We start from the raw sequence: 27,396 nt of genomic DNA on the forward strand, positions 1-27,396 counted from the left end.
TCTCGTAGCCAACGTGTGGTTCTCAACGGAATCCTTTTGTCTCCTCTCCCTGTTATAGCTGAAGCACACAAAAGCCGTGTTCTTGGGCCCCATCATATTCCTAATCTTCATCAGTGATCTCTCTGACTCTGAAAAATCATTTTTATGTCTATGCTGATGACTCAACTGTCTCCTGTGTCATTTCTCATTCTTCAGACAGAAAGGCAGCAACCTCTTTCGTCCCTTTGGATATTGACAAAATCACACGCTGGTCAAACACTTGGAATCTGTCTTTTAATCCTGAAAACTCTCTCTCTTTCTCTCTTTCTCTTTCTCTCTCTTTCTCTTTCTCTTTCTGTCTCTCTTTCTCTCTCAAAAAGGACCACCTTGCAAACCCTCCCATCCCCTTTCTTAACAATCCTCTTGAGGAAGTTTAGTCACTCAAACTCTTGGGTCTCATTCTCAGTTATGATCTTTGGTTGAGAAAACCACATTTTGAAGTTGACCTCAAAAGCCAGTCACTGACTGAGCACCCTTGGTCGTACAAAGTCCTTCCTTGGCATACCTGAACTTCTATCCATCAGAACACCTTCATCCACAGCTTGATTGGAGGATTGCTCTGCTCTCTGGGCTAGTGCCCCTGCCTCATTTTGACTTAGATAGGTTTCCATTGACTTTCGGGTTTATAATCATCGAGCAAGTACAAGCAGTTTGCAGAGGAATGAATTTTTGTGAATGTTCTCTCTCCAAGGATACATAATTGGGAAGGAGAATAGAAGTGGGGTGAAGGGGGAGGAGGGGGGGGTGTGTGTGAGAAGGACAGGATATCAATATCTGCCTTGTTGTGTATCACTTGTTTTACCTTAAAATAAACTTAAGTTTGGGGTTATCTGCCTATCGGTGCAGATCAATCAAGAAAGGAATCTCAGGTTTGTGAAACTGTAAAATGCCTTAATTCCTTCTCGTCCATAAGCCTTGAAATATTATAAGTGAACGTTCCTGACCCTTCTTGCTCATGTGCATTCATTTGTCTCTCTCTTCCCATCTGTGGGATTGATTTCTTGTTTCTGTCCATTTGCACTCCTTCGTGTTTCAAGGTTGTGACCCATCACCATCTCGCGTTGTCCCATTTCCACTGACTTTATTTTATACCCACTATACTGTCATAATCATCTTTTCATACAGGCCATGCTTGTTTAGCCATCAACTGTGCACTCGTTCCTGTATCTCTTCTTGTTACCGTCAAAAGCCCTCACCTAGTTCTTTTGCTCTTCCATGAGCCTTGATTTTGTAAAATTCCTTCATTTGCTTTCTTCTTTTTCATTCCTAACCTCGATATTCCAATAACCTTTTATTACCTCCACATGCAGCTCTATTTTTAGCTTTAACTCCAATCTATGCAAGGCAATGTGTGCTGCAATTCATCTTTGTGAAAGTATCGTACCACCATGGTGCTTTCTCCCCCCTCCCCCTCCTTTTGTAGAACAGCGAAAGGATGCAGCACTCAAAGAATCTCCACAGCAGGATGAAGGTAAAGATTGAGTTTAGCTGTTCTTTCTCTTCCAAAATCCAAATTCTTCTTTTAAAACTGCTTCCTGTGCTAACATCGTTATACATGCATGCTCTACTGTGGACCACTGCAAGCGGTTACATGTTGGGGGTCGTCAACTTATATTTGCCACCATTCGAATAAATTTTGTGCCTTTTATGAAGCTCTCTAAAGTGCAAGTATGATTTTACCAAGTATACTGGCTGCCACATGCTCTCTTAGCATTTGACGAATACAGATTCGCCTAAACGATTTCTCATGAAGATACGAGTACAAATGTGTCGTTTTGATACCACTGAGATGCTGAAGAACCTGCGTTGATGATTAAAGCCTGTGAATTAATATTTGCATGCATTCAAAATTTCCATCAGGTGACGAACTTCTGCCCTGAAATTGTTTTGTGCAAAAACTTAAACGGTGTTGCCTCTGCTATTTGAGAGACAGTTGTTACCGAAGGTGAAGGTGAAGGAGGTTATGTTTTCACCCCTTTGTCTTTGTTTGGTTGTCTGTTTGTTTTTTGTGTGCAGGATATCTCAAAAAGTTGTGGACGGGATTGGGACGAAACTTGGTGGGCACGTTGGGTGTGTGGCAAGAACGAAATGATTCGATTTTGGTGAAGATCTGAATCTGGATACGATAATTATTTAATCTCTAAAGTGATTCTTCACCATTGAGAGATAGGGCCAAAAACGATATTTCAAAAATGTATTGGGCCCAATATGTTATTGTGGATCAGGCATTACGTGGCGGAGGTATGCGCCGTACTGGGTGCCCTGCTAGTTGTTTGAGTTAGTATCTCAGTGGTAGATGGGTGTGCCAGTAGACCATTGTCTTTCTACAGAATGCTCCTTGGCAATGCTGCATGCTGTGATTGGTGGCTTACCAAAATAAATCGATCTCTTTCTCTCTCTCTGATGTACCATATTCTTTACAGAGCATCGGTGCTGCCTAATCAGCTGCCTGAACAAGGGTTATGCTGGGTGGCTTGCTGTTGCCCACCCAGTGATAGTTATGGCAGGAATTTGGAATTTGTTCATGGTGGTGGTGGTGATAGCTCACCTCCTCTTCACGAAGGACAGCGTGGGTTCTTTAACATCCACCAAGTAATGCTGGCAGATGGAACACCCATTTGATGTCCATTTGAGGGTCAGCACACACATGAATTGATCTACCATGCCTGTGAAACACGAGCTTCACCAGTTCATAGCTGGGTCAGGATTCAAACCCAGGCTCGACGGCTTGGAGGCAAGTGTGCGTACTTCTAGGCCATCCTGCCAGCCTACCAAAATAAATAGAATGCAGTGTTCTCATCAAGATCATTGCGTTTGTGGGAATTCTACTTTACCTTGACACCTGTATGTATAACACCTTGGTGGGTAGCTTTAAAACGGTCTCGTTTCCCTGTATTTAAAATGAGCCAGGATTATTGTATATAAAAAACTGTCATTAAAGCATGTGGTCCTGAATGCATTGGTGGGCAGTTAGGAGAGCAAGACGAGGTGTCCGACAGCATCAATGGCACAAGAATGCAGAAGACACAGCAGGCGCACACCTTTTTTTTTTTTTTTTTACACACTGTTGAGGCTCGTATAACAGCTAACACAGAACGTACAACAAGGGGAGCAGGAGACAAGAGGGGTGGGAGAGAGAAGGAAAAAAAGTGTGTGCAACAGAAATGAGGAGGAGCCAATAAGGTGAAGGGAGAGTAAGGATTGATTGTAAGGAATTGGGGACATGGGCCTTTTCAGTAAAAAAAAAGTGTTCAGAAACCCACCTGTTTACCGTTTTCCCCACATGCAGCTCTAATTTTAGCTTTAACCCTGCTATGCAAAGCAATGGGTGCTGCAATTTGACTTTTTTGAAAGGATGGCACCACCTTGGTGCTAATCTTCTTTGAGTGATGGACTTGCAAATAATTTCCACCAGGTCTTGGGAGATGAAGAGAGACCTAAAAGATCAGTTTTGGGTGTGTCTAGCATCAGGCTTTGGCTCACCTGAGGACAAAACCACTGGCTGTGCGTTGTGGAGAAACCACAGATTCTGATTAGTTGGGTTAGCTAGCATTCCAGCTAAAAACCACAATCTGCTTGTTTGTGATTTCCTCACTTCATTTCATTGCACCAAGGATGGGACTTTGGGGGATGGTGGGGGTGTTTGAGCATGTTTGAGCTGTAGATGTGAAGGTTAGTATTGATAGGGAGTCATTTTAAAGGAAGGAATCCCACAACTATTGTCTGTCTTTGGAAAACAAGTGAGTAAGTAAATAAATAAATACTGTACCATTGTTGTGTGCTTCAATGCAATGAACTATGTGCACACACAGTTAAATGATTAGTGTTTAACAAGCTCTAAATTCTGTCCTCTTGTATTAATGCCACCACCATACCTTCTTTTTTATCCTCAATAGCATTCTTTTCTTCCTGCTCAACCACCCTGGTCTCTTTCTGCCTTGAGCTTTACACCTCACTGGAACATACTTGCTTTTGTACCTGTTCATTTTCTCCTTGAAGGTTTCCCATTTATTGAATGCTCATTGCCCCCATGGGCTCATCTACAAACAAACTTACCAATCAATGAAATCAAGAAAATAACCTGCTTTACCCTTTCTCTCTTTCTGGCTCCAAACTGGACCTGGACCTGGACCCCAGGAATCCATACTGTTTATTGGTGACAGCTTTTGGAATTGTTCTATTTTCAACACAAATGAGAAATGTTATGGCACAAGGTGAAATGTGGTGCCAATGGCAGTAATGACTCCCAACAACTTGGTACTATTTAGCAATTCCGTGTTCTGTCGTGAGTCGGGGCTAGTTATTCAATGATAAATGAACAACATTCCTGTCTCATTTACCAAGTACAATTCACAATTGAATAACTGGATCTAAAATGGGGCCAAATGTGTAACGTGTTATCATTTTGCTTTGATTAACGTTTCACAAATTGGAAAGTAAGTTTTTCACCATGACATTTAACCCCACAGAGCACAATAGCAGTGAGGCAGAATCGCAGCAGGTGGGAACAGTCGAACAGCGGTGGAGGGAAGGATTATGGCCTGAGTGTGCAGCTCGTATTTCGCAGACAGGCAGCACCTTGGATGAAGTCCGACCTGGCTCGTTAGAGCTTGGTGCCCCATGCGGCACATTTGAAGGTTCACTGGAAGTGAAGGGTCACAGAGTGGACCTGCAGGGTCTACGTGTGGTTGGTTCCAGTCACCAAGATCTTCCTGGACCTTGTTTTGGAGATTGTAATGATGGAGATGATGAAGAGTGGGTAAATAACACACCACACTGTAAGGCTCTCTCAGATATCCTACATTTACATGTTGGGCAATGGTAATAATGAAAGGGTTTGAATCATGTAACAGAGACAGAGCATGCTCCTTTGTCTACCACTCTTTCCCCCAGATAACCGTCCAAGTCAAACGATCGAAAAAGCACAGAGTCCCTGACGTAAAGGTTCCGGAAACTGATGCAGATAGTGCCAACGGAGACAGCTCTGCAAAGAAAAGGCCAATAATGTCACGTATGCCTTTGCACTCCTCCGAACATGTTAGGTGAATACTTAGGTCAAGTTCATTTGGCAAGTCTCTCTCTCTCTCGTTTTCCTTTGTGCAGGACCTGAGAGCATGCAGCATGACTGGCCAAGCCTGACAGAGTGTCAACGCAGAGACGTCCAGGACTTCACATTCCCAAGCACATGGCTCCCGGTATCTGCCAAGGACATCGAGTGAGCATGTGAAGTGTTGGCGGTAGTGTTGATAGTTTTCTGAACCGTCAGTTTAAAAATGCAATGATATTTTTTTTTCTTCCTGCAGGGTCGAGAGCATGGTCGTAATTTGGCGTTTTCACTTTTGCTTGTGGATTTGGACCTCCATTAAAGGGGTGGCCATGATCATCGAGATAATTATTCGTTGTTGTTGCAGCTTATCACAGTACATAGACTTTGGCAGCGAGCTCAACGAGCCGGCGGCTGAGCCCACGTGCGATCCAACTGATGTGTACAATGTCGCTCATCTCTCGAGCACATACCATGGAGGAGTCATGCACTACAATGGCGAAAGACAGCTCGAAGAGGTTTGTTACTTCTTGAGCCAGTTTTCTCCTTTTCCTGGCATCACAATAAACTGTGGGACATTGAAATATCCAAGACCATTGAACAAGTTGCTGAACATTTTTGTGGCTATTTATTTATTTTTCTTTTAATCTTTAACTTTCCTTTGGTTTTTAAAAATGTTTTTCACGTCATCTTGCGATGACTTGTTTTCATTGGCATTTCACGACATGAAGGCACTGCTCCCATTTAAATTTATGTTGCCCCACTTCACTGTGGGTTCCTTTGTATGCTCCCATCACGTCATGCTGTGGTATCATGTTTGAATCCATACTATTGGTCCATTGCCCCTTGACGTGTTCTTGTCATTCATGTGTATTGTTTCCTTCTGTGCTTTTATGCAAGCTCCTCTTTCACCTTTGATATGTATTCACCTTAGCATATGTCCAGAATTGATGCATCCAGAACCATGCATTTCTGAACACAGTACAAGTGGGTATTCTTCTTTTGTCGAAAACCAAACTAAATGTGCCAAGTTTTCCAAGGGTGGTGGTGTTCAGAATTCTCATGGCAACAGACTTCAAATGGATAATGTAATTAACAGGTTATTTTTTATATTTAGCAGAGCAACCATTTCAAAAATGACATTTTCTAAAAAGGAAAACAATTTTCACTGCTTTTCTGAATAACTCGCTCTCAAAGGGTTAATTATTCACACCAAAAGCTGAGATGCATACACGTGCTCATTATACAAAGAATAAAACAAATGCATATTTCTAAAGAACTTGTATAACTTATTTACAGTTTCAACATGGTAAATAAAAGCAAGGTAATGAATAACAGCATACAAGGAACATACATGAGTCAAAGTTACAGATGTTGGTTGAAAATAGACGTCTGCTCAAGAGGGAGAGAGAATATGAATGAATACACTACCTGTCAAAAGTTTTAGAACACCCCCATTTTTCCAGTTTTTACTGAAATTTAAGCAGTTTAATGTTTTAATGTATGCTGAAATTAAAGCATAGAACAAATAAACAATTGCAGATAAAAAGAAGAAATCATGGAATCGTTTTGTTGAACAAAATTTAATCTAAATTTTTTACTCGTCAAAGTTGCCACCTTTTGCAGATATAACAGCCAAACATACTCGTGGCATTCTTTCTACAATGGAAATCAATTATTGTTCGGAAAGTTCTTCCCAACACTGTTGCAGAAGTTCCCACAAATGTGTTGCACTTGTAGGTTACTTTGCTTTTACTCTTCTGTCCAGTTTATCCCAAACCAGCTCGATGGGGTTCAAGTCTTGGAGACTGCTGGCCATTCCATGATTTGAAGCCTACTGTCTTGTTCTTTTCTTCGAAGGTAGTTCTGATTTCACCTGGAGGTATGTTTTTGGTCGTTATCTTGCTGTAGGATGAACCCCTGACCAACTAGTTGTAGACCAGAGGGTATTTCATGGCGCTGCAAAATGCTGTGGTAGCCCTTTTGGTTCAGGGTGCCAGTCACTCTGTGCAAGTCGCCAACTCTGGATCCAGCAAAAGAGCCCCAGATCATCACGCTTCCTCCTCCATGTTTGACAGCTGGTGTCACACACTGAGGAACCATCCTTTGGCCTCCTCGACGGCGTACAAAAACCCTGCGTGATGAACCCAAGATTTCAAATTTTGATTCATCGGTCCATAAGACCTTCTTCCAGTTTTCAGTAGTCCACTGGCGGTGCTTCATGGCCCAGGCAAGCCTCTTTTTCTTATTTTGCCATCTTAGCAATGACTTTCTTACTGCCACTCGACCTGTCAAACCTGCAGCTTGAAGTCTTCTCTTCACAATTGAAACTGAGACTTCCTTACTTCGACCAGTGTTAAGCTGTGCTTGAAGCTGCTGTCCTGTGAGCCGCCTATCATGCAAGCTGTTAACTCTCAGAAACTTGTCTTGTGATTGTGTTGTGGCTTTGGGTCTGCCAGACCTCTTCCTGTCAGAGTTTCCAAGTTCCTTTTGATGGTGTAGGAAACTGTACTCACTGACACCTTGGCTTTCCTTTGCAACTTCTCTAAAGGAAAGACCTGCACTTTTAAGAGTTATAATGGTCTGTCTGTCTTCCTTTGTTAATTGTCTTTTTCTCGCCATTATGATAGCAATATACTACTTCCTGGAGTGCAATATTGTCCAAATAATGCTTCAGAGGGTGTAGCAACACAGTCTGTTCCAACACTGCTTTTATACAGACAGAGGGTTTGTAACTAATCAACAAAAGTTGGGACACCTGTAGGAATTGTTTGCATCAACTTTCAAGGCTTAATTTACTTCCATTGCTGCAGTTGCTAACCCATTACTTGTTCCCTGATAAGGGCCTTTTTAACAACTCTGAAATTTACATTATTTTTCAGTTCTTGGTAACCTCAACTTTTTTTTTTAACCTCTGGCAGTTTACTGCTTTGCTTTGTACCATTTCAGGTTATTCACATGACTTGAACTGCGTAAATTTCAGTAAAAACTGGAAAAATGGGGGTGTTCTAAAATTGACCGGTAGTGTATATATACCAAGAAAAAGAGCAACAAGAGATTGCAGATCCTCGGCAGGACTTGCTTTGTGTGCATGGTGTTATGTTAATGAGACATAATTATAACTGCCACTTTATAACTGTTGACAGTGATGACCGGGTACCAAGACGTCCCGCTTTGATTGGACACCTGATCCTGACCCATGACGTTTATTATCAATCAAGTTAATTAACCTCTGCCATCGAAGATGGACGGAGGTTACTGTTTTCACCCGTCTGTTTGTTTGTTTGTGAACAGTATTACGGAAAAATTCCTCGACGGGTTTCGACGAAACTTGGTGGGGGGGTTAGGTATGGTCCAAGGATCATGCCATTAGATTTTGGACTTGGTCCAAAGTCCAATATGACTGCTATGGCGGCCATTTTGAAAAAAATATTAGAATTTTTGTTTTTGCATTTCTACATGTTTTAAGTGATTTCCAACCCCCCCCCCCCCCCAAAAAAAAAAAATTGTTAGAGAAAAAAAAACAGAATTTTGCAACTTTTTTTTTTCAACAAAATTTCGATTTTTTTTTTTTTGCATCTCTACATGTTTTAAGTGATTTCCAACAAAAAAAACATGCCAAAATTATAATTGCGGCTGATTTTGGAACTTCAGGTGGATATACCCACGTAAAATCAATTTCTGTCTCAAGGAAACTAGTTATGACTAATGAATTGAGTATGTAAAAGTAAAAGGGAAAGTTGCAAACTATAACTCTGTGAGCACTGTTGACGTCAAATTGAATGAATAGGTTATCAGGTTCACTTGAGTGACCGAGCAGTATTGGCGGCGGAGGTTTTGCACTCTACCGAGTGCTCCCCCTCTAGTTTTCATTTAGAATTGGATTAAAATAAGTTCAATTCAAATCAAAAATCAAGTAGGTCATCCTGCATTGGAGTCATCAGAAGGAACCCGAACGAGCAAAAAGTAAAGATAGTCATCAGGAGGAACCTGGATATAATTCACATTTCAGCTGCCACTCCTCTACCCTCGGCACAGAGAGCCAAGTGATCCTTGTTCAAAAAAAATTATAATAAGCTCAAATGAGCTAAGATCCTCGTCCTCTTAATGATGACGTCATAAAAACGAATATGACGTCATTGTGATGCATCAGGTTTGCGATAAATTATAAATCTGTGCTAATGCCCGGCTTGATTCCCACAAACCAAATTCAAACAGCTTGCCGAGTTCCAGAGATAATGGTATAGGCGATTTCCATTAGCAGCGATATTATGTCAACTATTTTTCTCGGAAGAATTTTCAAAATCGGAGATTGTTACTGCCTGCGCGTGGGCTTTCTGCATAGGCATGGCAAGTTTCACCAAGATCCGTTGAAAATTCTGGGTTGTGAAACAAAAAATAGGAATGATGTCATAAAAATTGATATGACGTCTTAGTGATCCATCATATGTGCAGTAATTTATCTCTGCTAATGCCCTGTTCGATTCCCGCAAACAGAATTCAAAAAGCTTGCCTAGTTTGAGATTTTTTTTAGGCGATTTCCATTAGCGGAGATGTTTTGACGTCATAACTTTTTTTCTAAGAGGAATTTTCAAAATCGGAGATGGTTACTGTCTGCGCAGGGTATTTTTACATATACTGTATATGCCAAGTTTCAGGAAGTTTCAATGAAAACTGGAGGCTGTGAAACAAAAAAGTCCACAAGAAGAAGATGAAGAACAACAACGTGATTAAGACTTGGAGATCCTCCACGAGGATCTAAAAAGTCCACAAGAAGAAGCAGAAGAACAACGCGAGTCAGATTTAGAGATCCTCCACGAGGATCTAAAAAAGAACCCAGATAAAAAAATTTAATAATTCTTGAAGAAGAAGACACACCAATGACTTTAAGAAAAAGGCAGGACAATCAATCAGCCAAGTGTAGATTTTGCAAGGTAGAAACAAAGTACAAGCCACATCCTATCAGGATGTAAAAAAACAAACTGTCAGAACAGCTGTACACAAGGGCACAACAGGGTTTGCAGAGTAATCACACCGATCTGCAAAGGTCTCGATATCCCAGTTCAAGAAATTTCATGGAACCGTGAACCAAAAGTGATAATTGAAAACCAGTAACGCTCACATACGGTCTGATGATCCCATCCAGCATGAACAGAGAAAAGAAAGCAGTGTGATCGGATGTAGTATTGAAGTACAAAAATATTAAAAGGAATTGCGAATTGAGGTTTCAGTTCTCAGCGATTTTGACTTAAAACACACACACACACACACACACACACACACACACACACACACACACACACACACACACACACACACACACACACACACACACACACACACACACACACACACACACACACACACACACACACACACACACACACACACACACACACACACACACACACACACACACACACACACACACACACACACACACACACACACACACACACACACACACACACACACACCTTTTATTGCAAATTTCACATTCGTTTGGATCATTGAAAGCAACCAGTGAGTATACACAATGAAGAACATCATACCTTTGATTTACCTTTGCACTTTCACACGTAACCATATTCGTTAACTTTTATTATCGATCCATGTACATCACGGGGTTAATATGAATTTTCAATGCTTGATAATGAGGTTACCAAATCGGTGTCGAGCTTTGCATAAATGTTCAATCTTCACTTCAAGTGAAGATAAAGGATTTGAGGTTTTAATCAGGGCCTCTGTAATGTATATGTGGTTTGGTAAAATGGCTAAATAGAATCAAATTTAAAGCTGTACATTAATTATATAATCTTAAACTGAACCCCTACCACTAGATGTTAAAGAAGTTTGTGATTGAAAAGTATAAGCCCCAACCTGTGGAGGAGTTTGGAGCCCGGATTGCAAAGGCTTTGGAAAAGGTATGTTTCATGATGTAATATTGGATGCCCTGGGACCAGGAGTGGAGCTGAGAATATCTTGTATGTAAAGCACATAGTGCTGATAGTCTCCACACCCTTTCAAATTTTTCTAGTGTTGTTGCCTTGTAGCCTGGAAGCCTGGTGTTGGCTTAGTGGTTAGGGTGGCGGCTTGGGATCCCAGTGTCCTGAGTTCAAGCCCCGTTGGCTGATGAATTAACACCAGGGGGTTGACTCAGCCTGTCATCCTTCTGAGGTCGGCGAAATGAGTGCCAGTGTACTGGTCCCGGTGTATGCCCCGGTTAGAATAGGTGTACCATATCCCTGTGTGTCGTAAGAGGCGACCAGGGTTGGCGTCAGGAAGGGCATCCGGCCATAAAACATTGCCTCAAGAAAAAGCCAAACCCCTGCACAGCAGGGAAAATGGCTGTAAAAACGGTCATTTATATATTTTTTGTTGCCTTGTAGCCGAGAATTAAATCAGACTTTTCCACCTTTATTTACACATTATAACCCCCAACTTCCAAGTGAAAGAAATTCCACAAAATTTCAGAAAATGAATTAAAAATACAAGACAAGAATATCTTGTTTGGATAAGTGTCCACCTGCCCCCCCCTCCCCCCTCCCCCCTTATAATAGCAGCACACCATCTGTTCACCACCAGCACATGTTCCATCTGCCAGCACACCAAGTTAATTGGCCTCCACCTGTGTTAAATTGTAGTGATTCTGATTATGTTAGAATAAAATCAGCTGTTCCTGTAGGTTTCCTCTGTTAGGTAGTGCATTTCACAGCAAAGACACAATCATGAGCACAAAGGAGCTTTCAAAAGACCTCCCAGATAAAGTTGTGGAAAGGCACTGATCAGGGGATGGGAATAAAAGTATTTCAAAAGCCTTGAATATCCCTTGGAGCATAGTCTAGACCAATCATTAAGAAGAGGAAGATGTATGGTACCACCAAAACCTGCCTCGATCAGGCCATCCCTCCAAACTGGACGACCAAGCAAGGAGGTGACTGATGAAAGAGATGTCACCAAGAGGCCAATGGAAACTGAAAGAACAACAGCCCTTTATGGCAAACACTGGTCTCTCTGTGCATGTGACAATAATATCCCAAGCACTCTACATGTCTGGCCTGTACGGTAGAGTGGCAAGAAGGAAGTCATTACTCAAAAAAGCCCACCTTGTGTCCCATTTGAGGGATGCAAAAAACCACTCCAGAGATTCTGAAGCCATATGGAAAAAAGTTTTGTGGTTGGAAGGAACCATGATGGAACTTTTTGGCCCAAATGCAAAACATTACAATTGGTGCAAACCCAACAAAGCACATCACCAAACGAATACCATCCCTACTGTGAAGCATGGTGGTGGTAGTATTGTATTATGCGGTTGTTTCTCATCAGCAGGGACTGGGGCACTTGTCGGGATATAAGGGAAAATGGATGGAGCAAAATACAGAAAAATCCAAGAAAAATCTGCTGCCCGCTGCAGGAAAGCTGAAATTGGGATGGAAGTTCACATTTCCAGCATGACAACGACCCGAAGCACACAGCCAAAGCTACACTGGAGTGGCTAAGGAACAAAAAGATAAATGTCCTTGAGTGGCCCATTCAGAGCCCCGACCTAAATCCAATCGAAAATCTGTGGCATGACTTGAAGATTGCTGTCCATCAACGCTCCCCACACAACTTGACTGAGCTTGAACAGTTTTGTGCAGAAGAATGAGAAAATATTGCCCAATCAAGGTGTGCAAAGTTGGTAGAGACCTATCCCAACAGACTCACAGCTATAATTGCTATCAAATGTGCTTACACCAGGTATTAACTCAGGGAGTTGGACACTTATCCAACCAAGATATTCTAGTTTTGTATTTTTAATTAATTTTAGGAAATTTGTAGAATCTGCTTTTCACTTGAAAGTTGTGGGTTATGATGTGTAAATAAAAGGTGGAAAAAGTCTGATTTAATGTCATTTAATTCCAGGCTTCAAAAGGTGAAAATTTTGAAAAGCGGGTATACACTTTGGATGGCGGCACTTGATAGCTTTATGAATTTCTGAACACAGTGGGCAAAAATATGTGTTAGTTGGTCCATGACATCTTTACAAGTATGATACTTCCTTTTGATTTTAGAATCAGACATCTTGGGTTTTGAACAACGTGGGTGCATTATATTGGCGAGTCAAAGGTCATGGACAGCGAGCCATGGATTGTCTTCGGCAGGCACTGCATCTTGCACCTTATCCCATGCAGGTGGGGCAGCACAGAACATGTATGTGTGATGAAGGTAGTTTCTCAATCTCTGTATAGAGTAGTATACAAGGTGGTATTGACTCATTACCACGTGAAGCAAATAGCAGGGTTAAGTGATTTGTTCACTTTGTCTGTTTGTCTCGCCACAAACGTCAGTTTGGTCGAGGAACTCAATTTAAATTGTTTGTTATATTTGAACGTGAATCGGGAAATGAACCTGCAGTTGAGCAGTATTCGGGCTCTGAATTCACCCTGATCGCACATGCACAGAGAATGAGATTTTCAAAATTTTTATTTTGTCTGCCTGTCTGGCAGTCGAACAGACTTGAAAATTATTCCAAATAGGAAGTTTAGTTTTTAAGGACGTCGTAAAGGACACAAAGAACTAATATAACGTGTTGCAAAAAAGGCTGCATCAACAGCGGTAAACTTCCAGATTTTTTTTCCCACAACCTGAAAATCTCACTTCAATTTAATTATATATCTGTACGAGAACACAAAGCCTTTTTAGCACTTTCAAAAACCTTTCCTTTCGTAGTACTTCGACAAAATATTATGGCATTTTATACCTTGACCAATCAAAATCGCTGCTCGCAAACCTTGCCGATATCCTTTTTCCCCCTCGTGACTGTGCAGGGTAATGTGTTCTGAAGGTGATGCTACCACTCCTTCAATGCCCACTTGTTGTTAAGTTTATAGATTTAAGCTACATTGTGTCCCATCATCACATGCCGCGTGTACTTGTGTGTTTGCAGGCTGTGCCTTTAATCAGCTTGGCAAATGTGCTGCTACATACACATGTTCTTCAGGAAGCTGCTGTGGTTGCCAAGATGGCACTGGATATTGAACCGCATCTTGCCATCAGCCACTTCACCATGGGCAACGTATACCTGGCACTGGTACGTGTCGACCCGCGAATAAGGCAAGGCTGTTAATGTGCACCAAAAGTAGTGAAGGTTGGTGCAATAATTCTGCTGTTTCCTTGCACCAGCTTTTTCAACTGGTGCCGATGTCGGTGGACATTTATTATTATTTTTTTTTTTTTTTAAACATTCTATCCAGTAAAATGATTGTCCACTAGTTGCAGTTGATGGGAACAGCACATTGGTGCAGGGAAAGTTTTACTTTCAGGGAGGAGAGTGAAGATGCTGATTACAGAGTGTATATATAATCCCTTATTTATTCAAAAAAAAAAATTCAGATTTGGTCAATATGGGAAATAGAAAAATATCCATTATTATCAAACATGAAGTTATTGTTTTACATTGGACCAAATGCCATAAGCTGAATGATTAAGCCAAATTATAGCTTGACTTCGATTTGTATTTAAACTCGTGTTTATCTTTCCAAAATAATTGATGCCCCGGGTGTGGTGGTGATGGTGGTGGTATACAGCATGACTTCCAGATGGCAGTCGGCTGGTACGAGTCTGCCTTGGAGCTGGAACCAGACCTTGAGCAGGCAGCCAATCAGCTATTTGTCGTGCGATGCCACATCCTCGAGGAAGACATCTTCCCCAAAACATCTCGTCAAACTGGTGAATGAATAGGCCAGACACGAGTTGTGAAGGGAATTTTTTTTTTAAAGGTTAAATTGGGGAGTACATTTTGTTTTCCATTGCAACAGTATATGGAAAATAAAATGGTGAAAAGGTTACTTGGTTCCACCCCCCTCTCTCCAGTTAAAATCTAAGCTTACGTTTTAGCCATTCAGTTCTCGAACCACCTGGACTTCTCAGCCTGTGTTCTCTCATTGCCAAAAATCTTCTTCTTGTAACTCTCAACAAGGTCATTAAAACGTTGTTCTTCTTTATCAGACTTGGTCTTCCTGGAATTCTTTTCCTAAGTGGGAGGGGAGATCACAAATAAATATTTACCAACTCTGGGATTGTAAGAGTGAAATGAGAGTAAGAGATTTAGACTGACAAATGGTAAGAGGACGGAGACAAAAACACATTGCAAACAAGTAGTTGCGTGACAGGAATGGAAAAAAAAATATGTAGTGGGTATGGGAGAAAAGCATGAGGATAATGGATGGCACTCAGATTAGAATGAATGAGAGATCTGAGAAGTGAAGTCATGGAGGTGACCTCCAACTTGAACTTGGAGGGAAAGCAGCAGGAGGTGATTGGACAAATGCAACAAGGTGGATGATGAGAGGGAAGTTTGGGTGGGGGAGTTGGAGAAGCATTTTTTATGCCTCCACTGACGAAGTCGCCAGAGGCATTGTTTTTGGGTTGTCCGTACGTACGTCTGTGCCGATTTTCTCTGCAACCTCTTATCGATGACACAAAATTTTCACTTAAGGTGCGAATTTTCACTCATGTAGAATGTTCAAATGATAATTATGACAGCGGTCATTTGGTGGCAGCCATGTTAAAAAAATAGAATAAACTTTGGACCTCCATTTCAAACTGCACCACAGAAAAAAATTTGAAACTTGACATGTCACACTCCCGATGGGAAAAAAAGTATGCGGGTTATTTTATTTTAATGGCATATGGATACGTTGTCATAATTGCAAATATCAAATGTTTTATCCGATCAGGAAGAAAATTTGAGGACCAGAGGGCTAATTGCTTTGGGGGGGGGGGTCAGGTATGGGAGCATGTGCCAGAGCAGTGCGTCACTGCATCCACTTTACGCCGGTACTCCAGAGGCCTCCGTCTGGCCAGCCCCCAGGCAGATGCCTGGCCCATCCCCATCTCCTTGAGATGCTGATCAACCTGCTGCAACCACAAAGCACATGGTGGGCCCATTGGCCTCTCCACTCACGAGGCTCCTTCGCTGAAAATCTGGTGAGCTGGATCAACGTCAGGAAAATGAGCCACACGTCCATACAGCCGCAGCTGATGCTCACGGACTAAGCAGGTAACAAATCTCATTTGAGTCTCTCTCAGCAACCGCTCGTTGGACAAAATGTCTGACCAGTGATAGCCAAGGATTCTCCGAAGAGACCTGGTACCAAAGGAATCAAGTCTCTGTCTCAGATCCCTGGTCAGAGTCCAAGTCTCACATCCATAGAGCAAGACTGGAAGCAAGGACATGAAGACTCAGACTTTCGTCCTCCCGCACAGGTACCAGCAGTGCCACACCCCATGATCCAGTGAATCCATTACTCCCCAGGCCTGACCCAGATGTCTGTTGACCTCTGGCTCACAGCCAGCAGTGACATCAATATCACTGCCAAGGTAAGTGAATCTCTCCACGACCTCAACATCCTCACCACAAACAGGCACAGACAGGATAGCAGCATCCAAGATGTCATTGAAAGCCTGCATCTTAGTTTTGACCCAGGAAACCCGTAATCCCAGCGCCCCCAACTCATTCAGCACCTCGAGGTCCCCCATAAGGATATCTGGAGTCTCCGCAACGATGACTGAATCATCTGCAAAATCAAGGTCAGAGATTTTGACATTCCCAAACGATGCACCGCAGCTTGATCTCTCCGACATCCTCCCCAGAATCCAGTCCATACAAGTGCAGAAAAGTGTGGGGGCCAGTACACACCCCTGACAAACTCCAGTAAGAACTGGAAATAAGTCAGACATTGGTGTAAAGCCTGACTGCTCTGGGCACTGGTGCTCAAGCAGATGATGGTGAACTCAATCGAGAATTATCCGAGCAAAGACCTTGCCTGGCACTGAGAGTAGCGTCACCCCTCAGTAGTTGTTGCAGTCTTGGCGATCACCCTTCCCTTTCCAGAGAGCGACAACAAGGCCCCTCTTCCAATCAGTTGGGATGATGCCTGTGTTACAGGCAGAGCACAGAACTGAATGCAACAACATGAGTGCAGCATTTCCACCAGCCTTGAGAAGTTCAGCATGGATGACAGATCCCCAGAACTTACCCCATTTCAACCAGTTCACCACAGCCTGTTTCTCCACAAACGAAGGTGGATCACAGTTGATGGGATGGTCAGCAATAGGGATAGTAACACCTCTAACATCCAACTCAACAGCTTGTGGATCAGCCTGGTGCGGCTGCTCAAAGTAACTGGCCCAGCAGGCCTTCACTTTGGAATCCTCTCTGAAGAGTCCACCACCTCCGCTCTAACTGCAGTACACTGAGGGATGGGCTTGGAGGAACAAAATGCATGAATTCCCCTGTAAGCAGGATGAGAATCACGACCACAGATGATGCTCTAACCCCTCACAGATGCTTCACACATTGACCTCCTTGTCCACCCTCAGAGCACGTACAGTTTTACGCCTCAACTCCCTTAACAGCTCAGCTCTGCCGCTCTGGGCAATGTTATCCAGTGTCCCTTGAGAGACAAAATTCTTCTTCACCCTCCAGTGAGTTCCAAGACATCCACCAGCAATATTAAGGATGGTGGTCTTGAAAGCACTCCACAATTCTTCAGGATTCCCCAAGGCACCCAGACCCCACAAATCCCCACTCGGCCTGTTCAAACTCCTCAGCTTCCCTCTCATTCTTGAGCTTGCCAACATCCAGCCTCAGCTGAGATGGTACCATTCTCCAAGATTTAAGCTGCTTCCACAAACATGTGGTCAGTATTGTTTAACTGAGCACTCCGGTAGACCCTGCAGTTCTGGATCATCCTCCAGCGACCATCAACGAGCACATGGTCAATCTCCTTTGCCACACCACCAGCGTTGGAATACCAAGTCCAGCGATGAGCTTGTGGGCGCTGAAACCATGAACCGGCCACCCTAAATCCATAACTTCTTGCAAAGTCAAGGAACTTAGTGCTATTCTGGTTCACAGTTTCAGACCGATGGGAACCAATGCATGTCTCAAAAGCATCCCTCTCAGTTCCAGTCGATGCATTGAAATTCCCCCCAGACTAGAAGAGTATCTCGCCTGGGGCACTGATCAATCAGTCTCAAGTGTGGCATGGAATGCATCCTTCACGGTGAGATCACTCGCCTCAGTCGGAGCATATACAGAGACCAGGGGAGCGATACTCAAGGAGTGATGAATTATTTGTCGCACAATACGCTCGTTGACCAATATTACCTCAATTATCATTGGAGTCAGCTTATTGGACACAGCTACAGCAACTCTTTGGGCATGCTAACCATCAGAGCAACCCGACCAATAGTACGTGTTACCACCTGCCATGATTTCACCACTATCTGGTCTCTGACCCTCAGTGCTGCAATACCGATGTCCAAACTCTTGAGCTCAGATGATAACGGAGACAGGTGATCATCCTCTCTTCTGGATAGGACATTCCAGGCACCCACCCGAAGGGACCGCCTCAGGTTAACCCAAGCAGACACTATTGCAATCTGACCTGGGAATGTTACCCTGTGGTTTTCCTCCTATCAAAAAGTGGGGGTCCCCAAGACTTTGCCCCAATCCATTCATCCGGGGAGTTGCCCTGCGAAGGGCAGCTTGCATAGCAGGTACTCCCACGGAGTGAGTTTTCTATTTTCTTTGCATTTTTCTTGTGTTTTGCGGAGTGAAGGGTTTTACGGTGGCCGGGGTACAAATCCTGCCACCAACCTCCTAAAAAAGTAACTCGACTGCAGGAGGACATCCGCAGACACAGTTGGGCACTAGATATGGATGGCCACTGCCTCACAAGGAGCTCCTCCGTCATTTGGCAGGTTTTGTTTTTAATCCTGCTGGGTGTCCATATCCAAACACTCTCCTCACCAGAAAACCTGGTGGGGGAGACGGTTTAGTCACCGACAACCCAACCATGAAACAGGTTAATACAAGTTTACATTGCACCTGCAGCAAGTCACAGATCTAATCTGGCCTGACCTGACCTGACAATGAGTTCCAACATGCTGGTTATGGGCATGACACCATAGACACAGCTGTGCCCCCAGAAAATGATGCAGCCAAGCAGCCACAGGCTGCATAAGAATAATTTTTTTTTAATTAAAATTTTTTTCCACCTTTGATATAGGGCACATGCTTTGGTAGTTATGATTTTTTTGAAGAATAAACCTTCAAAAAACCTTTTCCAGAACGGCTTGACAGAGCGAGGGAAACTTCACCCATTTTCACCAAGCTTCGGGGACTCCAGGGTGTTCACGAATAATTAATTGGTCACATGGCCTGGCAGCCATATTGGATTGAATTTTTTGTTTGTTTGTTTGTTTCAAAAACTCTTGAACCACTTCATCAATCAACATTAAACTTGACAATTATGATCTGGTTGCCATGGTGTGACTATATGCTTTAAATTTCAATCTGATCAAACGCATGGTCTGCCAGCCAGATTTATTTATTTTGAATCTGGGTTCAGGGATTTAAATCAAACTTGGTACAAGTACGTGTAATCTATATATATATATATATAAAGTTGAAAGTGTGTGTGTTTCTCTGTGACCTATGCACGCGAAAAGTACTGGACTGATCCTCACCAAACTTCACATGGTGACAGAACATGTACCCGGGAGTGCCCCGATGTAAAATAATTGTACTTCCGGTTTCCGAATTATGACATCATCACCTGATTTCGTAACGTTAATTTTTCAAGTTCAGCCAATTGACATGGGGCCAACGCCATATACAATATATCTAACATATGATTTTAAGTTTTTGTTTGTCTGCACGCGCTAATCTCCTGAAAGGTAAAAGATAGGAGCTAACCACTGAAACAAAAAATGTCGGGATGGGCCCCAGGAAGGTTATAGGCTATGTGGCAAGGCCCCTCGGCCGGGGGGGGGGGGTGTGTTTCCCCCTCACCAACCCCCTTAGCCGATGACTGCCATGGCCCAATAGGGAACTGATAATGTGCTTGCGTCAGACATATGTATAGAAGATTAAATTCATTCAAAAAGAACCCGGGCAGTGCCGGGTGCATTCACCGAGTGATGTAATAATGTTGGATGAGGCATATCTGGTGACATATAAAAGAGCCCTTTTAGTTTTTTTATGCATTGTCGAGGTTCGTGGAAGAGCAAATACAATGAATAGATCAGGAGCGTGGCATAGAATGCATCCTTCACGGTGAGATCACTCGCCTCGGTCAGAGCATATGCAGAGACCGGGGAAACGACACTCAAGTGACAAATCCTTAGTCAGGACAAAAAGACAAAAGGAAGTGTTGGGGGGGGGGGGGGGGGGGGGGAGCGTGGAACACCAATAGAGTTGAAGGCCTAGATCGAGGCAGACTTGGACAAACTGTGTGTGGAGAGAAATGGGAGCAGGAGAGGATGCATGGGGTGGACAAGATAGATATGGGGGGAACTGGAAATAGCTGGAATTGGGGTTTGGGGGGGGGAGAGTGGGGGACAAATCTGGCATGGAGAAGCAAGGCTGAGAACTTTGCCTCCTCGGAACCACCGCACCAGCCGAGAGGGAACCCTTGTTTGCATTAGCGAAGAAAATTAGCTAACTTTTTTTTATTATTGGTTCAGAATATTACCACTGGTAGGGGGGAGGCTTGCTCGACAGGTTGGAAAGCAAAGCTGGAGTCCAGACCTTATCAAGGCTCTGGTATCACTGACGCCATGTCAAATTAAAATAAGTAACATACTCACACGAGATCAGCTGGAACAAAAGCTGAACTGACAGAAGTGATGATACAGTAACGAACTAAAACTCACCTGAGGAATCACCTTTTTACAGTTCGGCATCAACTTTCGCCTTTTTAATGGTTTCACCTTGTTGAGCTTTGTATTGGTGGGTTTTCCTCTATCTCTGTTCCTGCAGCCCACAGGGAGAGGGACATCTCATGCATATTGTTGACCACAACTGTAGCAGTCGAGATACAAGAAGTTTCTTTTTATTTACATACCTCACTTTGGGTCCACAGTGAGATGGGAGAGCAAGCATCTTTCCCTTTGATGTCTCAAACCCCATCCAAGCATTACTCTGGGTCTTTTGATCCTCAGCACACTTCATGGGTTTTTTCAAAGTTACCTTTACTTCCTGCTTCCTTTCCTTTTCAGCCTTTTGTTTTTTCTGCAAATAAAGGTGTGCACGTGGATCAATAAAAAGTTATTTTCACATCCCCAGGAAGCACTTTGGCAGATTTAAAGTATAAATAAAGTATAAATAAATTTAAAGTATCACCTGGGCTTTCTGTAACCTGACTTCCTTGGCCTTGAGTTTCATGTGGTCCTCCAAAGAAAACTCCACAATGAGGCGCTAGGAACAAATCACCTATCAGTCATGCCCAATCTCACTTGCTCACCGCCCTTCCCCATAAGTATACCGACTGGGTTGTACCTTTTGGTCTTTAAAGATGTAGGGGTTGTTGTTTGTGGCACGCAAAGCATCCAAGGCCTGTGCGTGATCCCTAAATTCCACAAAACCAAACCCCTTGGAGATTCCACAACCACGACTGTCCAATTGCTTCAGATCCTGCATTATTCGACACTGATGCACACGCACAGCAAAGGTTCAATCCTGGAACACCACAGCTCCACATTTCTTTAAACTGCCATTTTTGTGGTACATTATTTGATGAACTTCATCCTTTTCGTTCAATTAGTCAGCTGTTACCTCTTTAACAGAAGAGGCACGGCAGTTTGCGGCTTGAATGAAGATTTGCTTAAATTGACGATCGTCCACAGACTTGGGGATGTTATGAACACAGAGCCTCGTGCGGGAAACAAAAATGTTTAGGTTCCGCAGCCGTTTGCGATTCATCTGTTCAAACTGAAATAAATATTAAAAGAAAACGATGGTTAAAACAAAGCTTATTGCACTGTACAACCAAACCAAACAACCTTCTACAGCAAATAACCAGCCTGCCAGATCAAAACTCAAGACTGTTGCACACACTGAAAAGTACCTGTTTGTGTATTGCAACCCAATATTTGGATTCAGTACTGTACACTAGGAACCCAGTATTTTGGTTGAAGTGATTGAATGATTGAACTTAGTGGAGTGCAAACCTCCATCAGGCTGAACAGTTTGTTTTGTATCCCAATGATCGGCCGGATCTGGATCTTCACCAAAATTTAATTGATTCATCCTTGTCACACACCCAACCTGTCCACCAAGTTTTGTCTGAATCCATCCACTACTTTTGAGCTATCCTGCTCACAGACAGCCAAATAGGAATGAAAATAACTTCCATCCACCGGTAATGAATTAAAAAAGTGTTAAAGTAGATATGAGAGGGTGTGGACGACAGCATTTCACAAATCTTCTTCTTGCGTATGGCAGCTTGGCTGCTGGGTCGCTATCATTTTGTTGGGGCATGACTGTGCCGCATATATGCCCCTACACCAGTACACTGGTACTCATTTTGCTGACCTCAGAAGGGTGATGGGCCGGGTCAACCCCACCTGGTGTTAATTCAATGAATGAGCGAGATTTGAACTCAGGACCCTAAGATCCCAAGTTGTTAGCCACCCTAACCACAAAACCAACACCAGGCTTGTTTCACTAATGAATAAGGGATAACTACAAGGTACGTTTGAATATGAAGGTCTCCCTCCCCCTCCCGTTAATAATGATTAATTTTACATCCAATCCCTATTGTTCCTCTTCCGTCCCTATTGGCTCTTCTCATCACTTTCTTGTCAGAACCCATATCTGTCGAGCTGTTGTAAGGGAGCAACCTCAACGACCAATATGGCTCTCTGCACAAACCGACGGACAGATTTTAGTCGCCTATGTTACAAGGATTAAGCCACAGCATCTGATATCGATTCCATTTGGAAATACCTCAACAAAAGTTGACTGTCTGTCTCTCACCAGTATATCCCATCCCATCTGTGGTTTTCCTATCCACCCTCTACACTCGAGAGACACTGAATCCTGTGTGAGGGCCCTGTCACACCTTGACGTTTTAGCCATTGTATGCCGACGTATGAAAAATTTGGCCAATACGCTGGCACACGTCGAATACATTATGGGTAAGTTTTGTATACGTTAAGAGCACGCTGAGCTCGTCGACAAATTTTAAGCATGTTCAAAATTGTTTGACGTATGCCAGCGTATGACTCACACGTTCCACATACGCTGGCCATAAGTTGTAGGCACGTTATGTGATCGTTGACACACGTTACTTGTAAGTTACTCATAAGTTGAAATACGTCGAGGTAATGTCTAGCGCACCCGAAACTTATTTCTAACTTATGAGGGCCCTGACACACCTTGACATTTTAGCCAGCGTATGGCAACGTATCAAAATGTATGTAAAATGCTGGCTTCCGCTGAACTATTGATGTTTTTTTCAGTTTTGGGCGTATTCATAACGAGTTGGACGTATGCATAACGTATTGGTAATGTACACAGAACGTTTTGATAACTTATTGATAACTTATACCAATGAATGCTTAGCGTGTTGTCGGCGTTCACAACCTATGCCTAACGATAGTCTAACTTATGCATAGCGCGCGGCAGCGTATCGCCGATGATCACGTGGCGTAGCCTATTAAAAAGGCTGCCGCTCGACGATTCAAATCATAACCGCACTAGACATCGAAGTGTCAACATCACAGTCATGCCGAAGAAAACTTCGAAGAATGCTGCAAATAAGTCTCCTGGCCATGGCCGCGGACGCAAGGAGGATCCATAATCACTCACACCCTCCCCATCACGCTCACCTACTACTACTGACATGGACCGACTACAACTACTGACATGGAACTACTACTACTACGCTCACATACTACTACTGATACTACTGACATGGACATCCACTCACCATGGAGTCTGAAACACTGACGGGTTCCTCCTGTGAAGCCCATTTTTATATACCAATTCCCCTAAACACTGCCACTACGCCATTATACGGGAGCTGTAAGTTAGAAACACGTTCAGTAAGTTCTGTGGTCGTCCGGAAGACGTCAAACACGTCAATATGCGTTGGAGATACGTTACACATAGGTTCAAAGCACGTTACTCATAGGTTAGAAATAAGTTTCGGGTACGCTAAACATTACCTCGACGTGTTTCAACTTATGAGTAACTTACAAGTAACGTGTGTCAACAATCGCATAACGTGCCGACAACTTATGGCCAGCGTATGCGGAATGTGTGAGTCATACGCTGGCATACGTCAAAAAATTTTGAGCATGCTTAAAATTTGTCGACGAGCTCGGCGTACTACGACGTATGCCAGCGTGCTTCAGTGTGCTCTTAACGTATACAAAACTTACCCATAACGTATTCGACGTGTGCCAGCGTATTCGCCAAATTTTTCATACGTCGGCATACGCTGGCTAAAACGTCAAGGTGTGACAGGGAATGACGGTGATGTTGACACTTCGATGTCTAGTGCGCTTATGATTTGAATCGTCGAGCGGCAGCCTTTTAATAGGCTACGCCACGTGATCGTCGGCGATACGCTGCCACACGCTATGCATAAGTTAGACTATCGTTGGGCATAAGTTGTGAACGCCGACAACACGCTCAGCATTCGTTGGTACAAGTTATCGAAACGTTCTGTGTACGTTACCAATACGTTATGCATACATTCAACTCGTTATGAATATGCCCAAAACTGAAAAAAATCAATAGTTCAACGTACGCCAGCGTTTTACATACATTTTGATACGTTGCCATACGCTAGCTAAAACGTCAAGGTGTGACAGGGCCCTGAAGGCAGTTACAGTGAAGCAGATTGCTTTTTCGACTTGGAAAGGTAACGTTTGTTCAGTCTATGAGGCTCACAAGAACTGTGTACCCATCCTGAGGCCAGTCAGAAAACATCATCTTAAAAATCTCAAACTCAGCTCCTTTCTCCAACTCATGGTGACGTCTTGTGAAGTCTGTTTGGTGTATACTCCCCTCCATCCTGTCCCTCACCTCGTTACGGCATTGCTGCAGACTGCCCGAGTTTAGGCAGAACGTATAAAGTCCGTATTTGCCTCCATATCTCACCACCCAACTCATCCTGTTCTGTCCCAATCATACCCGCTGTCCACTTGCCTGGGTGTCCTCAACCAAAAAAGGAATGAAAAAAAAATGTTCTTTCTCACCTCAACACTGCTTCGATGGCATCAGTGCCCAAGTTCTCTAATCTTGCTCTGACATTACTTCCCCTCTATCTGCCTGAAGCAGTCTTTTTTTTGGCATCTTCATCTCTGCATGGAAATCAGCAAACATGACTCCCATCCACAAGAAGGGTGTAAACCAGACCCAAACACCTGTAGGTTGCTTGTAACTGTAGGTTACAACTGTAGGTTGTAAGCTTGCTTCCAAGTACAAGCAATTCAAGTCATGGAATTTTTCATTGCTTCTGCTATCAAGTCTCCTGTTTTCAAACAACCAGATCTCTGACCATCACTTTAGATTCTGTCCTGGTCACTCAACTCGGCATGCTTCTGCACTCTTCTCTCAGCAATGGTTGCAGGCCCTCAATCTCAAACAAGGTTAGGACTCTCCTTGGACACATCTTAGGCATTTTACACGGTCTGACATCCTGCTTTGCTTGCCAAGCTCTCTGGCATTAAAAAAAAACTGCTTTCATTCCTGGATTTCTTACTTTTTCCACTCATGCAGTCAACATGTTGCCCTCAATGGAATCCTCTCTTCCTCTCAGTGGGGACTGGAGTTCCCCAAGGCAGCATTGAGCCCAGTCTTCCTCCTTATCTACATAAATAACCTCTCCGACGATCTGGAAAAGCCTATCTTCCTTTTTGCAGATGACTCCATATTGCGTCATATCGTACCCCCATCCCTCTGCTGGGCAGACTGCAGCTGCATCTCTCTCTGCTGATCTGTAAATGATTTGACTTATCTGATCAATGGAACATGGCCTTCAATCATGGAAAATCCCAGTCACGCTATCGCTTTGGAATGATCGTCAAACTAACCCACCCACCTCCACTGCAAAAAGGTTCAGCCTCTTGACCTTTCTATGCCTTGCCATTATCCATGACCATTCCTGGGCAGACCACATTGCAAAGCTGATGTCCAAAGACAGCTGCAGACTGGGCATCCTCCATAATTACACGTTTCCTTGGAAAATCAGAGCTACTGTCTGCAAAGCCCTTGTCCATACCTCAATGAACCACTGCTCTCCATTATGGGCTGGTACCGCAGCATCACATCTGTCTAGCTTGGATTCTGGAGAACGTCAAGCTTTCTAAACGATTCAACTCTCCTGTGACAAGGCCTGTTGCTTTCAGTTCGCAGGCAGGTCGGTAGGTTTTTTTGTTGTCGTTTTTGTTTATTTAACCGCCTCTTCTCCAATATGCATCTCTGTCCTCCGACTCTCCTTATCTAATCCAGGATGCACACATTCTCCTCGTAACCTCATGATTAAACTTCCAAAATCCAGGCTGACTGCATACCTCAACTCTTATTCTTTGTTGATCCAGTCTATGGAACAAACTTCCCATCTGTTCATTCTCCCTCTTCCCTCTCGGACTTCAAGCAAACAATGCAGCTCCATTTCTTGTCATCCTCAGTTCTGTCCCACGATCCTTATTACACTCGTTAACCTTTCCTAACCCAACCATCTTGCTCTTTGTAGTGTTTCCTCACCTCCCCTCTTTCATCTTGCCCCACTGTCAGATCTACCTTGCTCGTTCCTTTAAAGGTAAATTTCAAAATCTGATTTCTTACAAACACAACAAAATTGGCGAGGAGGATGGCAGCTTCTGTTCCCTTACCTGTTACCTGTGTGGGGGAACCTGCAATTCCGTTCCAGGTTGGGCTGCCCCTCCTCAGGCATTGACAACCATGTTGGGCTGCCTCTCCTTTTGACTTTTGACACCTGTCCATCCATGATGGGAAGGTTGTAGCAAAGCTTCTTTTGAGAGAGAAAAATATGGTGCACTGCTAAACCGCTAATCTGGAAGAAAAGTTGTGAACATGAAGGCTGTCCTTCAATTTTAGACATAACCGAAGGTCACTGGGTGCAAGGTCCAGTAAATGTGGGTGTGGGATCAGTATCAGTTGAATGTGCCTTCTTTGAAGAATGATTGCACTTGAGCAGCCCTGTAGTTCAGCATTTTGTGTTGAAGGTGAAATGCAGACCTTGTGCAAGTTTAGACATATATTCAGCATGGCTGATGGAAACTTACAAACACCTCACAGTTCGTGTTACCAATAAGTCGTCCATTTCAAAATGGAACAGGTGGGAACGATACCACGAGCATCTGGAGAGATGATCACCAAAGTCTCCACTGATACCCACAGTTTTCGGAGGAGGAGAGTCTGAATGGTTCCACCGTGTCGACTGCCTTTTGGTTTCTCGATTGAATGAGCATGCAGGTTTCATCCGTCGTCAAAAGAGGTTCAC

At 43.4% G+C, this 27,396-nt stretch overlaps 2 protein-coding genes across 4 annotated transcripts in view; one reads left to right on the top strand and one right to left on the bottom strand.

Annotated features, from left to right (window-relative positions):
* The window catches only part of TTC17 (tetratricopeptide repeat domain 17), a 94,655-nt gene extending 79,581 nt beyond the window's left edge, over window positions 1-15,074 (top strand). For all 3 annotated transcript variants that reach the window (XM_085880894.1, XM_085880896.1, XM_085880895.1), the window contains 9 exons: window positions 1,463-1,510; window positions 4,509-4,798; window positions 4,933-5,050; window positions 5,143-5,254; window positions 5,451-5,601; window positions 10,924-11,007; window positions 13,138-13,257; window positions 14,013-14,156; window positions 14,653-15,074. In XM_085880894.1, coding sequence (XP_085737020.1) covers window positions 1,463-1,510; window positions 4,509-4,798; window positions 4,933-5,050; window positions 5,143-5,254; window positions 5,451-5,601; window positions 10,924-11,007; window positions 13,138-13,257; window positions 14,013-14,156; window positions 14,653-14,802 — 1,217 coding nt within the window. In that variant the 3' untranslated portion in view covers window positions 14,803-15,074. The remainder of the gene's footprint in view (window positions 1-1,462; window positions 1,511-4,508; window positions 4,799-4,932; window positions 5,051-5,142; window positions 5,255-5,450; window positions 5,602-10,923; window positions 11,008-13,137; window positions 13,258-14,012; window positions 14,157-14,652) is intronic.
* RBM28 (RNA binding motif protein 28) overlaps window positions 9,989-27,396 on the bottom strand; it is a 37,650-nt gene continuing 20,242 nt past the window's right edge. The window contains exons 14-20 of the mRNA XM_085880898.1: window positions 21,693-21,848; window positions 21,417-21,566; window positions 21,261-21,335; window positions 20,983-21,149; window positions 20,792-20,891; window positions 14,956-15,098; window positions 9,989-14,791 (exon numbers count right to left, since the gene is read on the bottom strand). Of these exons, the coding sequence (XP_085737024.1) occupies window positions 14,967-15,098; window positions 20,792-20,891; window positions 20,983-21,149; window positions 21,261-21,335; window positions 21,417-21,566; window positions 21,693-21,848 (780 nt within the window). The 3' untranslated portion in view covers window positions 9,989-14,791; window positions 14,956-14,966. The remainder of the gene's footprint in view (window positions 14,792-14,955; window positions 15,099-20,791; window positions 20,892-20,982; window positions 21,150-21,260; window positions 21,336-21,416; window positions 21,567-21,692; window positions 21,849-27,396) is intronic.

This window comes from Eptatretus burgeri, chromosome 5 (assembly GCF_056783735.1).
Source record: "Eptatretus burgeri isolate ZD-2024b chromosome 5, Ebu_testis_v1, whole genome shotgun sequence".
NCBI classification, from domain to species: Eukaryota; Metazoa; Chordata; class Myxini; order Myxiniformes; family Myxinidae; genus Eptatretus; species Eptatretus burgeri.